Source organism: Phaethon lepturus, unplaced genomic scaffold (assembly GCF_000687285.1).
Source record: "Phaethon lepturus isolate BGI_N335 unplaced genomic scaffold, ASM68728v1 scaffold8978, whole genome shotgun sequence".
Taxonomy (NCBI): Eukaryota; Metazoa; Chordata; class Aves; order Phaethontiformes; family Phaethontidae; genus Phaethon; species Phaethon lepturus.
This window is the reverse complement of record NW_010556870.1, coordinates 15,500-30,585: the sequence shown is the minus strand read 5'-3', so window position 1 is coordinate 30,585 and position 15,086 is coordinate 15,500. Positions and strand designations below refer to the sequence as shown.

The window sequence follows — 15,086 nt, the reverse complement described above, 5'->3', positions numbered from 1 at the left end:
CCATCACTATGTTTACAAAAATACAGCATGATACATATTGCCATGGACAAATTTACAGTATAATGTTGACTCACACGTTCTGACATATTTTACCAAGTAGTTCTGGCAAGTGTCACCACATTAAACATAGACCAGCAAGACTTACACCATCTGAGCAATGTAACATCTTCTATTATAGTTCTTTTAAAAAAAAAGTGTAAGTTCAACACTGAAAAGCTACTATAGGATTATCTGTACCGTGACATTTCTATACAGCGAGTTTCTCCTCTGGAGGCCACCCCGTGCCATTGACTGTTCAAAGCAAGTCACCTCTTGGCTCTAGTGAGGGATGCTGCCCCAAACCCCTCGCCCTGGTGAGGTCCAGTGTGACTAAACTGCTCATTCACTTTTAGAAAATAAATGAGTTATTCTGGGTCAAGCGAGTGCTTTTCACCTTCCTTTTAAAAATCACCAAAAATAAAATGAATTGAGAGGTATTGGACATTTAAGGGCCGAAAGCATAACCTGGCTGAGCGCGGTCCCGTCTACAGGGCTGCAGGGTGGAGCCCGTGTCCCGAGATGCCCCGTGCGCTGGCTGCGAGAGACCGGTCACAACCGCAGGCGAAGAGGAGGCAGATGGCGAGAAGAAACTATCGCGTGCGCAAGCTGACCTTTGAGAGACTGCCTCAGTCCTCCACCTGTGGTCATGCCGGACCTAGAGGAGCGCTTCACCCCAGAGGGCCCTTCCCGATCTTTGCGGAAGGGTTGGGTGTCTCCTGCCCTGCCCGGCGCATGGGGAGAAGGTCGGGAAGGAGAGGAGAATGATGAAAGGAGCAATTAGTAGCTTCTCTCGTGGCTTGCAGAAGGCGGTTAGGAAAGCTGGGGAGTATGAGATATGCGTTCAGGAGAGTCAACGCTGATGAGGTAGCACTAAGGATGGTCAAAAGTGGAGTGAACTTTGTTTCCAAAAACCGGTTCCCTGTACCTGCCAGTGGGGAAAGTTTGCCTCAAGGAGAGCTGATTCAGGCTCTGAAGGAGCTTGGGCCTGAGCAACTGGACAAGGGTAAGGAGATGGAGACACCCTGACACGGAAAGGAAAGGGTATTGTTTCTTTGGCATTGCGTATTTCTGGAGTGCATCAATTTGGAGGGACAATGGATTCCTAAGCCTTTAAAATTAAAGGTTTTCAGTGGACTGATTTTTTTTCTTTTAAGCTGCCACCTGCTCCCAGTGTTGTACGCCATCATGAATTGGCTTCTGCTCTAGCACAGATCTTTTTTACAGCTCTTAGTTAGTCTGGACCCCATGTTTACTTAGAACAGAAGGTTAAATTAGGCTCTTCTTACCCAGCCCTTCCCTGAATGCACCACTGACTGTTAAGACCAGCACATTGCCTCATCTATTTCAAGGAATGGATATAAAACACAAATGAAAACAAAACCGAGAAAAACCAATTTAAAGCCTCTAAAGCTACATAGTACAGCTGCAGAATAGGAACAGACAAAGCAAAACCTGTCTTCCGAAATGGATATTTGTTTTTAGCGATCTTGTTTTAATGAAAACTGTCATGATCAGCTCTAATCCCCTAGAAATCTAGATAAATATAGTGTCTATCTGATATACAAAGCATTTTTTATCTATTAGAAGTGCCTGTTACTGTTCTGGGTCTTTGAAGGATTCTGCTGTTGACGAGCACTGCTGTTTTACCCGGGAAGATTAATTTCCTGGCAGAATAGGCTAAAGGAAGTCCCTGAATTTTCCACCTTGTGCAGTATTTTAAGGTAGCATTTAAAATTATGTTATTTTGTGTTAGGAAATGGGACAGCACTTCTTTTTTTGTTATAAGTGTGCAGACTTGTTCTTACATCTCCTACTCAGGGAAAGCAAATAGCACCCAGCTGTCCTGAGTCCAGACCTGGGCTTGTTATCAATAGGCAGATGAGATGGTAGCTGCTGATTCTTTTGACATTTCTGTAGTTTTTAAATGACCTTTCCTCTAGAACTAGATGAAATGAACTGCAATTTCCCTTTGAGGGTGCTATGAAGGATTTGCAAATAATAGGCACTGAGAAGTCCCATAGAGCAGGTCTTTGAAATGGATTTCTTTCTGTTAAGTGGGACATGGTAGGATGGAGAAGCTGAAATGTATGCAGTATGTGTTCAAACATGCTTTGGACTCTTAAATGACAGCAGGGTAAGTATGTTTAACAAATAGTCTCTCCTAAATTAAGTGGTTGCTACTGTTGCATGAGGTTCCCCTCACTGCCATCAATCGCCAGATCCGTCTTGCATACCTCTATTGAAGACTTCATCCTGTGATCCTGGATGGTCAGTCCCTTCGTAATATGAGTTCCCGTTGTGCAGGAAAGTCCCCACGGCACGCCCTTGACGAGCGTGTCCTACTGCGTCGCTGAATACCTTGTTTATTTGCTCTTCGGATGGCATCCACCAGTCCGGGTTGGAAGTACAATGCATCCTAATGAACTCTGCGGGAAAACACGCAAGGATAAAAAACAACTTGTCTTTGCTGCATCTGTTATCGCCCGGGCATCAAAAGCTCATGGGAAATAAGAAAGGGGGCATTACTGCTCTACTTAAGTAAAAGTAAAGCCTTATGGGGGATGCCGTGATAATGCCACTTGTTCTGATTTTATTTCTGTACAAGCCGTGTAGCCGTGTTTCTCCACATGCAGCGTATGTGGTTATACCTGAGCTAACTATGCGATGCACAGGACCTGGAGATAAAATCCCTTCTTGTGGAAACAAAAAGAACTAATTCGAAGTGACGGTTGTGATTCAGTGTGTGCAATACATGTGAAAGGTAACATGAACCGGGATGTATTTAATTTGGAATCTGGTGTGCATTTATACCTGAAGGTGATTACTCTCGTGGACCTTTATGATCTCCCTCTGCTGGCTGCTTCAACATCTGCAGGCCGTAGTGGCCCACAACCTGCTTGAAAATGTCACTACCATTATTTCAGTTCGGTGCTCCTTTCTGTTTGGAGTACCTTTCATTTTCTTCCCATCTTCCTGAACCTGACACCTATTTTTCAGAGACTAAATTGGCCTTAGAAATAGCTAAATGAGATGATAGGGCTAATTTGGGGAGCCTTGCAATAGTTTTCAATGCAGGAGAAAATGAATTGTCCTGCATGTAATTTGGCTATTTAAGTAGCTGCTGCTTCCACATACAGCTATTTGTATGTGATGATTAAATTTTTTATAATTTCTTTTTCAGGTTCTTTGACATGCAATATGCTAAAGTTGCAGAAAGCACTGTACCAATTCTGGAGTTGTAACTGCTAGACACAGCTCAAATAGGTGTATTTGGACTTTGAAACGTCCAAATAAGATTTTAAATGTGAGGGCACCTTATTAGATATATTGGATATGCTGTACCTCATATGGAAACTGAGCTTCCTATTTATTCTGTAACATTAGTTATTCCCTCATGCGGTATTGTGTGTCCCAGGATATTTATAAATTCTATTTTCTACTGTTGACAAGCCAACAGCACAATAAGTGGCGTAAGGTAACTTCATTACTGTCACCACATCTCAAGACCAGGGAATGCTCCGCTTTTACATGAGTTCCCATGCCTGCAAGGTATCTCATCTGTTGAACAATTAGGACGTGATTTTTGCGTAGCTCCTCCAGCAGTGTGTCTGCAAAAGTGATTGCTATCTCGGTTTTAAATTCATTTCCCTGGAAATCCACACAGGCAACGGTAATTCCTACCTAGTTATGCTCACGTGGGGCTCCACAGACCGGTGGTTTTTTCAGAGAAATGGTTACCATGTAAAGGAGTAATGCTATAATTTAAGCATGCCGGGCTGTTTTAAAGCTGGTTCCAGACACCAGTCAGTTGCAGGAATATATTAAAAATGTTTATAGATGTTGAAACTACTCTGAGCGCAGAGAGAGAAGCACCTTGTACTCGCTGCTCTGGTGGGAAGGCGTAATTGGACATGCTGAGAATTAGACGCTCGTTACCTTGGCTTGCAAATGGGTAGGAGCCAGTGGCTAACTCTTGGCGCCGGAGGAAGTTCTCATGTTCCCACCCACGCACGAAAGCCCAAAGGGAGAGCTGCCTACTCTGCTTTCTTAACTGGTCCTTAGACACTGAACGTTTTGGCTTCCTGTTCCAGCTTCTGGAAATTAAGGAAATTGGCCTTTCTCTTTCTCCCAAGGAGCACTCCAAACATTCTGTATGTGCAGGACCCCAGAAAGGAAAGTGGCCATAAGCAAAAGTCCATCGACAGGTGGAGTTACTTTTAGTCTTGGTGGGAGGCAAGGGAAAGAAAGGGGAGGAAAAGGGTATTAACTCTCTGCTTGTGCATAAATTATTAGGTGAAATCAAAAGTCATTTAGTAAATGGTTAATATACTCATATTCAGCCTTCAGTTTCCAGGAGACCTTCTGGGACCCTGAATCTCGCTCCAGACCTCTGTGCAGCACGGTGTGCAATGGACTTGCCCTTCTCTTAAGCTCTCATAGAGTATAAGGTCTGATAGAGTATCACATAACAGGTTGACAGGTTCCTTTGTGGTAAAAAAAGAGCACCTTTGCCTCATTTGGCTGTATGTAAAATCTGAGTTCATTACCTGGTTACATCAGTGCACCCCAGCCTAAAAGTCTGATCTGCTTGGCCTTGTTGAATTCTTCTACCCTAGATGGGAAGAAGCTCCATCCGATGTATATAAACACTTTGGCCTCCCGTTGAATGACTAAAAATGTTTTTGTCACTGACCAAAATTCAGCTTTTTACATTGCATTGATTAGTCAGTTCAATCTAAATTTCAAGCACGTGCTCATAAAATACTATAAATTGAGTTAATTAAAGAAATGATAAGCATATGCATTTACAAAATGCAGACGTTGATACCACAAACACATTTTTAACCGGGCTTTAAAAAGTCCGACTTTGTACGTGTCATTATAAAGCCCAGTAATAGGCCTTTCTAACAATTTCAGGAAACAAGTATGAACTGCCATAATAGATAATTCTTCTCAATCTAGATCCTTTCTCTGTACTGTCCAACATCCTCAATCTCTTGACACGGTGAAGTGCTTGCAAAACTCTCCCTCCTTTCGAGGCTAAACATGGGGGAAAGTTGTTCCCTAACTTTTTCAGTCAATGTTGTGTCAGTGCTCCAGAAAAGAAGTCCTGGACAACACACTTGTATTCGCTTTGTATCTAACCAACCTGTAGATGTTCTTGGCCCCACAAAATGTCCAAGCCTTGGTTAGCTTTTAACTCCAATGAGGCACTGTGGCCTTATGCTTAATACACATTAGGCTGTAAATATTCCTTTGGTTAGCAATGTTAAAGAATGACCTGTTGGTTTATTATAAAAGAGTGTAATCAGGACTGTCTGTTTTTCCTCCTTTGCTTTTTCAAGTGTATCAGTGTCACGGGCCCTTGTATTTGTCTCCTCTCTTAAATAAGCAGCCCTGGTTTTTCCCATCCAAAAAAAAAAAAAATACACATATATAATACATACATACATATAACTATATGTATGTATAAAAAGAGTGGAGGGTTTCTGGCTGCTTGTCACCTGCCTCTGAAACCCCTTCTAGTTCTGCAACTGTCAGCCCAATGCTGCTACTGAGCCAGAGCCAATGTGGTGAAATGAGATCACATATGGTGGACACTGAGCGAAAAGATGCAGTACCTCTGAGACATGTTACTTTTACTGGATCCAGAGGACGTCTTTCAGGACCTGTCTCTCCTGACTGCACTGACCTTTTCCTTTTTCCAAGGCCGCATGAGTACTTAAGCTCATCGGTTGTGAAAACAAATCTGATGAGATAGCGAAGCAGCCGTCGTCCATCTTTCTTGGAAGAATTTACAGCCTCATCCCACTGTTTACTAGTGATGTAGACAGGGTAGTTGTTCAGCAACTGCTTGCTCCCCTGAAAAAGTGAAATATTTCCGTTGCTTATTTTACAAGGCAAATAAGTAAAGATGTCAGTTGCATTAAAAAAATACGCTTTCTAACTAGCTGCGATACTGACAGCGAAACACATCCCGAAGTGAACGCGTAATTGCTCTTACTGAGAATGAGTACTTTTAAAATTACATTTCCATTTCCTAGAACTCAAATTTGGCGAGGTACAAGGAATATGTTTTGGGAGGTGGTTATTGATGATTTCCACTTCAACAAGCAGGTTAAAAAGAGTTAAGAACCAGTGTTTGGGTATACTATTTGAGTATTATAACCTTTCCTCTTAATCTGTTAAAATGCGTAAAAAGGGTCTTTGAAGAACGTGATCAAATGGATCATTTCATCACAGCTGACAGTTTACTTCAGAGGTGACTCTTTTGGTCTATTTTTGTAATAAATTTATTACTTCTGTAGAACACACTTGAAACTTGACAGCAGTTATGTTACTGTGAAAAATATAAAGAAAATAAGTAAAAGAACTATGAAAACGAAAAGCTTCATTATTATTAATGAATGCCATATTAACTTAAATTACAGCTTTACAGAAATGCCACCATGTCAGCTGGAAAGAAATTTTGCTTTTAACCTTCATAATTTGTGTGCTTCAATAGTCCAACATTAAATGAATAACGTGGGACTAATTATGGGGATTCCTGTAATGCACACACATTTAGAAGCCCTCTTTACTCAACTGCACCTAAATTGTGTTTAATTCTTGTTGCCCATAAAATGCTATACCTCAGGATTACCCAATTAACATAAGATGGTACTGTTAACATACTTGAAATAACTGAAGTACACAAAACCCCCAACCCTTAACCCACACCCACCTCGAGGCTCATTCACTTCTACAGCTACACCGCTTTATTAAAACACATAAACCTGGGGTCCTAATTAGTTAAAGCTTCGTAGACCCCCCAGCTTTGATGGGAATTCACAGCGAACAAGAAAAACAAGGGTCCGATGCTCAACAGAGGCAATCACCTGTACGCCGCACTTGTGGGCCACTGTTGCAAAGTTCTCCTCCTCACTTCCAGATCTTTGGTATCTGAAAACTATTTTAAGGACTACCTTTGCCTCCTTTCATATCTGTATTATAGCATCCTGGGAGACAGCTTGGGAGCATCTTCAAAGTTTTTCCTCATGTATTTGCTTTTAATTTTTTTTTTTTGCAAGTTTGATAAATACGTGGAAGGTTGAATTTAGTGAAGACCGTGATGGGGGGGTCCGTGGAGAATCTGTTCGTACGACTTAAGAGTACCGCCAGCTCCCAGGGGGGTTAGCATCACTGGGAGCTGAGACTGTGTGACTGTCTGCTACTTGTTTGCCTTGGTGCAATCCTGGCTGGATTGGTGCAAACCGCTGGCAACGGCAGCTACAAGCAAATCCAGAACGCTGCAAAGGAAGTCAAAATAGAAAGGAGGAGACAGGCTTTGTCTGTCTGATGGGCCCCTATCCTTTCCCCCAAACATCTCAACCCTTCAGCTTGTAAATCCAAGCTTGTGATCCCTAGGAGAAAGACCCTTCACCTACAGTCCCACTCTTGTCCATAATCCGAGACTTCCTCTTTGCGTTTCACCTGTCTGCTCCCACCATGGCAAAAGGGCCAGGGCCAGTTCCTCCCCATCCGCTCATGGTGCAAGGAGCTGCTTTAATTTGCAAAATTTAATTTGCAAATTTTAATTTTAATGTGCCCCTGGGATGCCAATAATACATCTGAGCAGCTTTGCCCTGGAAAGAGCATCACCCTCCATCCAGCCCAGCTCCTCATGCTCTGCCAGCGTGGCAAAGGGGCTGGGGAAGGAGGAAGAGCAGGGAGGCCGCATGGAAAGCTCTTACGCTGAAGCAGCTGTGACCACTCTGTCTCGGTGGGAGCTGACACTACTATTTCCTTGGCGTGTTCCATCACAGAGGTAATACACACCACCATCTGATCCCCACATTGGTACTCATTTTTTTCCAGCAGCTAGCTCAGCACTCCTTTTATATAAAACTACTTATTTTCCTACCTTAGATTCCTGAAACCTACTTTTTTCCCTATTTAAAAAAAAAAACCCTCTAGTGAAGCTAGGACCTTTCTTACCAACACCGGTGCAAAGTACAAGCTGCAGCTAGCTCCGTAGGCACTGCCTTGCTTTTGAGCCCTGGAAGGCAGGAGCAATGCGATGCAAGCCAGTACCGGCACAGGGTAAGGCTCCAGGCTTGCTCATGTGTGTTAGGGATGGATGCTCATGTGTGGCTTTGCTAAGTAGCAAACTATCCTAAAAGCCACCTCCGTGTTTAAATGTATTGCACTGATGGAAATAAGGTGCAGAAAGGCCCGATATCTAAATTTCATGAGAACTCACATTACTATTAACTGAGGAGAAGGCAATAAATTTTGCGTAATTTCCTCAGCCCCAATTTTATTGTATTTCTCTCTTATTCCCCCTGAAATTTAGGATATTTTTCCTCGTTCTTCTCCAAAGGCATGAGATGATAGTGTTATGCTACTCTGTTAAACAATTAGTGGGCTCCTGCTACAGATACACTTTAATTACTTCCTCTGAAAGTAAAGCACCTCTGGGCAAAAGATTCTCGGCAAATATATGATGCACTTTGGTGTGTCCAGCAGTCATTAAACTAAAACAAACAGAAAACCTTCCAGAAATGAAACAAGCAGACCCTGAAGGAAGAACCAAAGTACAAACGCATTCATGCTTGTATTTGTACATGATTAAGCTTATGAATAAAAGATTAGCATCTCTGTGTTTAATTAAATAAAAAATTCCGTCACACCATGACAAGCTATTCCATGTGGGACGTTACAGAACAGCCTCAGTTTTCACAGTGCTTGAAAATTTTAGTTAAGCAAAAGAGCATTAAAAAAAGGAAAATGAATCCTTGGAATATATTTGAGTGATAACAGCTAATGATACACATAAATACAAATACATATATGTATATATCATTTTGCACGTGGTAAAACTGCATGGAGGAGCACAGTGACACACATCCTGAACTGCTGCAAAGCATCTTCATCGAAACTATGGCGAGTTGGACTACGTGAGGCTTGCACTATGTATCATTTACACGCAAGGGGAGGTCAGACTCGACCTAAGTCTTCCCTCTTCTGATTTTGTTTGTGGGAATACTGGGTAGTGACACGTATACACTACATACACTAAAACATGCATAGCAAGAGCCTCAGATACAGTCAGTCTGAACTAGGAAAGTCTCAACAAAACCACTTCATTTGAGGCATTTTTACAAGCCTGGATAGAAACACACTGGAGCAAAATTAATGTGAGTTACACTAGAACTGATAGATAAATCTATACATCTACATTCTAGAGAAGGGGAGGACTTAAATTTCCTGCTTTTTCACTGCAGCACTTTTAAACAGAACATAATTACACAAATCCTCAAACTCCGTATCAAGTCTAAAATTGTCAACACTCAACATTTTGTTTGGGATGCTTTCTGAAAAGCAAGAGCACTCCAAAGACTTGCAGAAGTCTATATTTGGGTCCGTCTGCAAAATGAAGGAAACTTCTATTTTAGTGTTAACCACCTCGGGGCTGCATTAGAGCTATACTGACTTCGTACACGTGTGCGCCTGTGTCCATACGCACGACATGTCGGTACCCCCCACGCCGCATGCAGCCACCATCAATCACCCAGCTACAGTTCTCACCGTGCTAGCCCCAGCCTAAAGTCCACCCACAAAAGTGATGTTTCTGAGGAAAGGTGGGAGAAAAATTACCCAAAGCAAGGCAAGTGCAGCCGGTACCGATGGAGGCAGTTACGCGCTGCTCGGCAAAGTCATTCTAGATTATACTAGTGATAAGCCGCCTCCATCTTCTGGGGGATCACTGTACCTAAGAACAACAGTTTAATAATAGATTTTACATATTTCTAGTACTAAATATATTCTTCCAGCGCCTACTGATTTATTTGCCTACATGTTTTCAACGTATTGTCAAACATAAAGAGATGTAGCTTGTCTTCACTGTATACTACCTCAGTCGGATGGTCTGTTGGCTGTGGTACCATAAGCTGGTTGTGATGCTGAAGTACAGTCTTCAAATAATCTAAAACAGTCTGGCAGGGCACTGCATGAAACAAATTGCAATTACTGTATATTAGCTATCTAGCACAAAATAGAACAACAATATTAAATCAAGCAGCGTTCTTCAGGATCTGTTCTGTACGTCTGTGAGATTTATTTCAAATAGGAAATACTCCTCATTTTGATTTGTGCGATCATTTCATTCAATAAATATACGACGGATGTTGTATTTCCTATGTCGAGATCTCTGGCATCATTGCTTTTATTTTCTGCCCACTGGTTCTCCAAGTTTTTTTTTTTTTCTAGTTTGAAATTATAATTATTGCGAATACAAATTAGGTCAGCAGTAATGATAATAAGAAAAAAACCCTGTAAATACTGTAAACAGCCCAAACCATACAAAGGAGAAAACATTTCTTGGACCCAAGTCATGCACTGATTAACATGTAAACATGCTCAAATGTTGTTGAAACTACAGACTGATTAACTATACTGAACAGATTTAATGATTCATATACTGTAATTTCCGCCCTCCTCCCAAATTTGTTATAAAACTAGGTGTTAGGCAAATCGCTTTATTTCTCTTTCTTTCATCCTCCTTCCTTCCCATTCCCATCACTCTCATCCATTTCAGTAGTGGTACCAACATCCTCTTCCCTTCTGCTGAGGTGATAGGTTAATTAGGGATGATTCAATTACGGGTCTCTCTTAAGCAGATGCTGCCACATCCCTGATTAACTCTGGAGTATTTTTGAGATACAGTGCTTTTCTCCTGAGCCTGGAACACCATAGGAGAATTAAACAGATATTAACCCAACGTTACGACTGACTTGTGCAAGACTAAATAAGCATCGTCTTTAAGGTACCTTATTGCTCTCACATTTTGCATGGGTTGTTTTTGTAAAATAGTCAGAGAGAATCTTAGCTTCAGCTATAAAATCCAGCAAAAATATTTCAGCGTTCCTTCTTTTTTTTTTTATTTCTTGGCATTTTGCCTTTACACCCGGAGAAACGTGGGTTTTGGGGGGCTTTGTCTTAAGCTGGCAACCTGAAAGCAAGCACTGAAATCACTGAGAACATCTCAAGGTAGGATTTACAGACATTTTGCACCCTTTCCTGGGCATTCACACTGTGCAGTAACTATGCCCCTGGCTAGGCAGACAGTGCAAGACACCTTTACTCTGTGCAAAACAGACCTTTTACTACAGGCTAAGCAGTGTTACACCCAGTAGTCTGCATACAGAAGTCATGCAAAGTGCCCAGCATGGGTAATAAATTCCTATATCCTTTCACCCCACACTGACTTCTCCGTAAAGATGAGCCATCCGTGTATTTACTCCCGTTCCACGTGATATATCACACTTTGCCATAGGAGGTTAGGAGGTGATGCGTTAGGCAAAAGTCAGGATTTCAAGTGACTTGTACCTGTTTAATTTCTACAGTGATTTCACTGCTTATTGCCCAACCGGGGCACTGTCTCGGTGGTGTAGCTATGACACAGTCACGCTGCCAAAGTGTGTGAAAAGGAGAGCATGGATTCTTCGTAGGAAAAAAACCCACTTCTAAGTGTCGCCAGGTGGTTTTAGAAAATGTTTCAATTCTGAAAAACTCAGAAGGGCAATAATAGTCCCACCAACATGTTCTGTGGCCTTCCTGTAATGACAGCTGTGTATTTAGCATATAGCAGCAATCAAAAAATTAAATAAAAGTTCCTACATGGAAGAACAGAGAAAAATAACCATAGGTAACATCTTAGTACACTGGATGTTTGTTAAGAAGGTGTGGCAAAAAAAGGATTTGGCTTTTTTCCCCATTTTTATACAGAGGAAAGCGTACGTGGGGAAAAAGGAAAGATTATTTTTTTTTCCATGTGGATAGGCTGAAGGATAGGATTGTATTTTGAGACCCTCTTCCTTCACTCTGTGTGTGTTTGCTGTCTGGCATGTCCGAAACCAAAATTAAACTAGGAACGCCCTTGCACAGGTTACTCTCCGATTAAGCAGGTGTCCAAGAAAGAGGATGGTGAAGGCGGATCACGAGCAGCGTCAGAAACCCTGTGCCCAGGTCAGCAAAAACTCCCGCTCGGGTGGAAGTTACTGCGGTTAACCAGCATCTCCTGTGCGACCCTGGATCTCCTGCGAGGGGACAGCAAGGATGGAAGGGGCTATAGTGGGCGGCTGTACTACTGCCTGAAAGATGCCCGATACTTGGACTTGGAGGAAAGTTGAGTGATACTTGGGAAACCTGAGATACTTGTGAAGCATCCTTTCCCTGCCCCGTCTAAATGTGTTGCTTTTTGTTCAGCAAGCTCACTGAGGACATAGCTGCTGAAGCATCAGCGGTACCTGGGAGCTTTAGACTTCTTTGCTCCCCATGAAGCTGGGCTCAAAGCAGTCTATGAAGTTTGCACTTGCTGTTTTGATTCTCTCTATTAGCAAAAATCCCTGTTGATGACCTGATGGTTCTCAGTCATACTTGGTACTATTACCTGTAATTATGTGGAACAATGTGGGGCCTGAAAGGGAACAGAATATTATGCATCAAAAAACTCTAATTTTTTGGACCTAATCTCACGGCAGGGTGGTATTTTACCCACAGTAAGTAATTTCACTACAGGTTATCCAAAGACGTATTTACCTATGTTCTTCCAAAGGGATGCGACACAGTGAGAAGACAACAGGAAACTGTTTAACCTGTTGTGTCCCCAACAGATGAAGTACAGCTCTACTTTAACTGTATTCTGCTGATAAAATGCTTTCTCATTACCAGTGAGAAATATGAAGATACTAAAACCTGTCTGAAGCTTGTAAATACTTCTATCTTCATAAAAGCTGTAATGTTTTGAGCACACAATTGTATGATTTTGTTATCGTTCTAGTGACTGGAGAACTCTGAGCACTCGGAAAGCCATCGTACATCAGTTTGCTGCTGGTACAAATAATATCAGCCTTTCAAACACCAGATGGTACTTGCAAAGCCAGGCTTCTTGGGCTGCTGCATTAACCAAAGCCTAGAGGAAGCCACAAAGAGGGCAGCACGAGGCAGAGACTCAAGGCTTCGGTTTTGTTTCTGTGTTCCTCTTATGGCTCTGCAAATATTCTCTTTGTCAAGAGATAAGAGGAACTGTTTCCCTCAAACCCTGCAGCAAATGTAACTTTGTAAGAGCCTGTGGCTCCCGACTGCGAGTGTGAAAAATCATTTAAACCTACTAGCTTATTTGCTTTGTATTTCTTTGACTTTGACGTGGTCTCGAGAGAGTTAACAAGATCCTAGAAACCAACAGCGGATTCTCTGATGCTTATGCACGTATCCACTGACAACACCGACGGGGATCTGTGCCTACTGCAACCAATGGGAAAGACGCCAATGTCCAAGTAACGCTTGTTATGATTTAGCAGAAAGCCGTAATGCTCCTGCCCATTAGGAAGAAGTTTCCACAGCCTTTACTTTCTGCAAGTGCCAGCGACTCAGAAAAGACACTGGACTTGGCAAAGTTAACCTGGCCTGCAGCGAGTGAAAGAAGAGTGAGATCTCTGAGGGAGCTAAAGGGTGAGGCTACAGGGGACTTGGCATGCTGGGGAAGGCTGGTCTTGCTAGGATGCTAAGCAGTGACTGAGCAGGACACACGTAAGAGGTGGCAGGTCTTTGTTTATCGATCCAAGCTTTAAGACTTCGTCGTTATTCTGGGCATCAGTACGTTGTAACAAGTGCTTCCTTGGCGTAGCTTGTCGCAGCTCTCTCTGCGGAGCACCTCGATTTCTAATAAATAGTTGAACGGCATGGTGGCCACCGGCTGTGCTGATGACAAAAGCCAGGATCCGATCTCTCAGTCTGACCTGCCGCACGGCGCAGCACCTCCCCAGACTAAACCCTCTTCGCACCAGACAGCATCAGCAGGTGAAACACAATACAACTCGTTGTCATCTCCTGGCGAAGCAGCTTCTACCCCTGGCTTGTGACAGCACGTCAACATACAGAAACATACACCTTATTTCAAGTCTGCATTTCGACTTCCTTTGACTCGGTTTTATAAAATCTTTGGAAAAGAAACGGTAAATGCTTGTCACTTGTTACGTACTTGTAAGTCAGTGGTGAAGTCATTTCTCCATCTTCTCTTTGCTAAGCTCAACACCGACCCTCCTGAGATGCCGGGCTCATGCTAAAAGCAGAGTCCCTACACCCACCTATGCATCTGTACATCCAAAGACCACGCCAGCCCTTTTGGGCATGCTGTGCACCAGTGCTCAGCTGGAAAGCCACCACGTCCTCCAAAAGCCTTCCTCAGTGTCCGTTCCCCAGTGGCTGAAACCAAGTAGAGCCGATGTTCTCTGTGCCTCAACACACGGTAATGCGGCACTGCCTTCAGCGGAGTCTGTCGCCTCTCATCTTCCTCACTCACTGCTACCTCTGCACCGCTCGCAAGCTGTGAGCAATGACTGTATGCTTTCTTTCACCGATAAAAGTATTAAAAACATAGGCTGTGAACAGTTTCACAATAGTTAAGATTTCCCAGAAATTCAGCTGCATCATGACAATTTCCTCAGTGCAAACATACTTGCATTTTTTAAATCACTCTTTGCAATATAATGTTATGTAACACCCTGAATATCTGCAATATCCTCATCAACCAAACTTTTCATCTCATCAAAACCATAATTTGGCAAGGTGTTGCCTGGTAATAACTCCATGATTCTCTTTTAGTACTCTATCAATTGAATCTGGCATCAGCTGTGCAATTAGTTTGTCTGGGAACAGTATCAGGCCAAAGAGCCTACAATCAACTGGGACATCATCTCATGCATCCTTTTAAAAAAATCATACAGTATTTGCATCTTTCAATCCTCTGGAGCATCCCAAATATTTCAAAACATAAAGAAAATCATAGTTTTCATCTTCTTTGTCCACCTTCATTTTTGTTTTAGTTTGTGAGTTGTCCAAATGTCATGATTTTGAAAACATCACACTTTGGTAGCAGCTGCCTAATGCTTTTGGTAATAAGCTGATGTGCATTTGGGAATAAAAAGCTGGTGTGCCCACGGAGTTACTGCTCCTGGTGGCCCATGCTGTGGCTCTCCAGGAGATGCCAGTCTGAAAGAGGGACT

At 42.5% G+C, this 15,086-nt stretch overlaps 1 protein-coding gene across 1 annotated transcript in view; it reads right to left on the bottom strand.

The window, feature by feature from the left end:
* Nucleotides 1–1,750: 1,750 nt before the first annotated feature.
* Nucleotides 1,751–15,086, bottom strand: part of BEND4 (BEN domain containing 4) — a 23,251-nt gene continuing 9,915 nt past the window's right edge. Inside the window, exons 3-5 of the mRNA XM_010292582.1 lie at nucleotides 9,936–10,027; nucleotides 5,661–5,901; nucleotides 1,751–2,465 (exon numbers count right to left, since the gene is read on the bottom strand). Coding sequence (XP_010290884.1) covers nucleotides 2,248–2,465; nucleotides 5,661–5,901; nucleotides 9,936–10,027 — 551 coding nt within the window. The 3' untranslated portion in view covers nucleotides 1,751–2,247. The remainder of the gene's footprint in view (nucleotides 2,466–5,660; nucleotides 5,902–9,935; nucleotides 10,028–15,086) is intronic.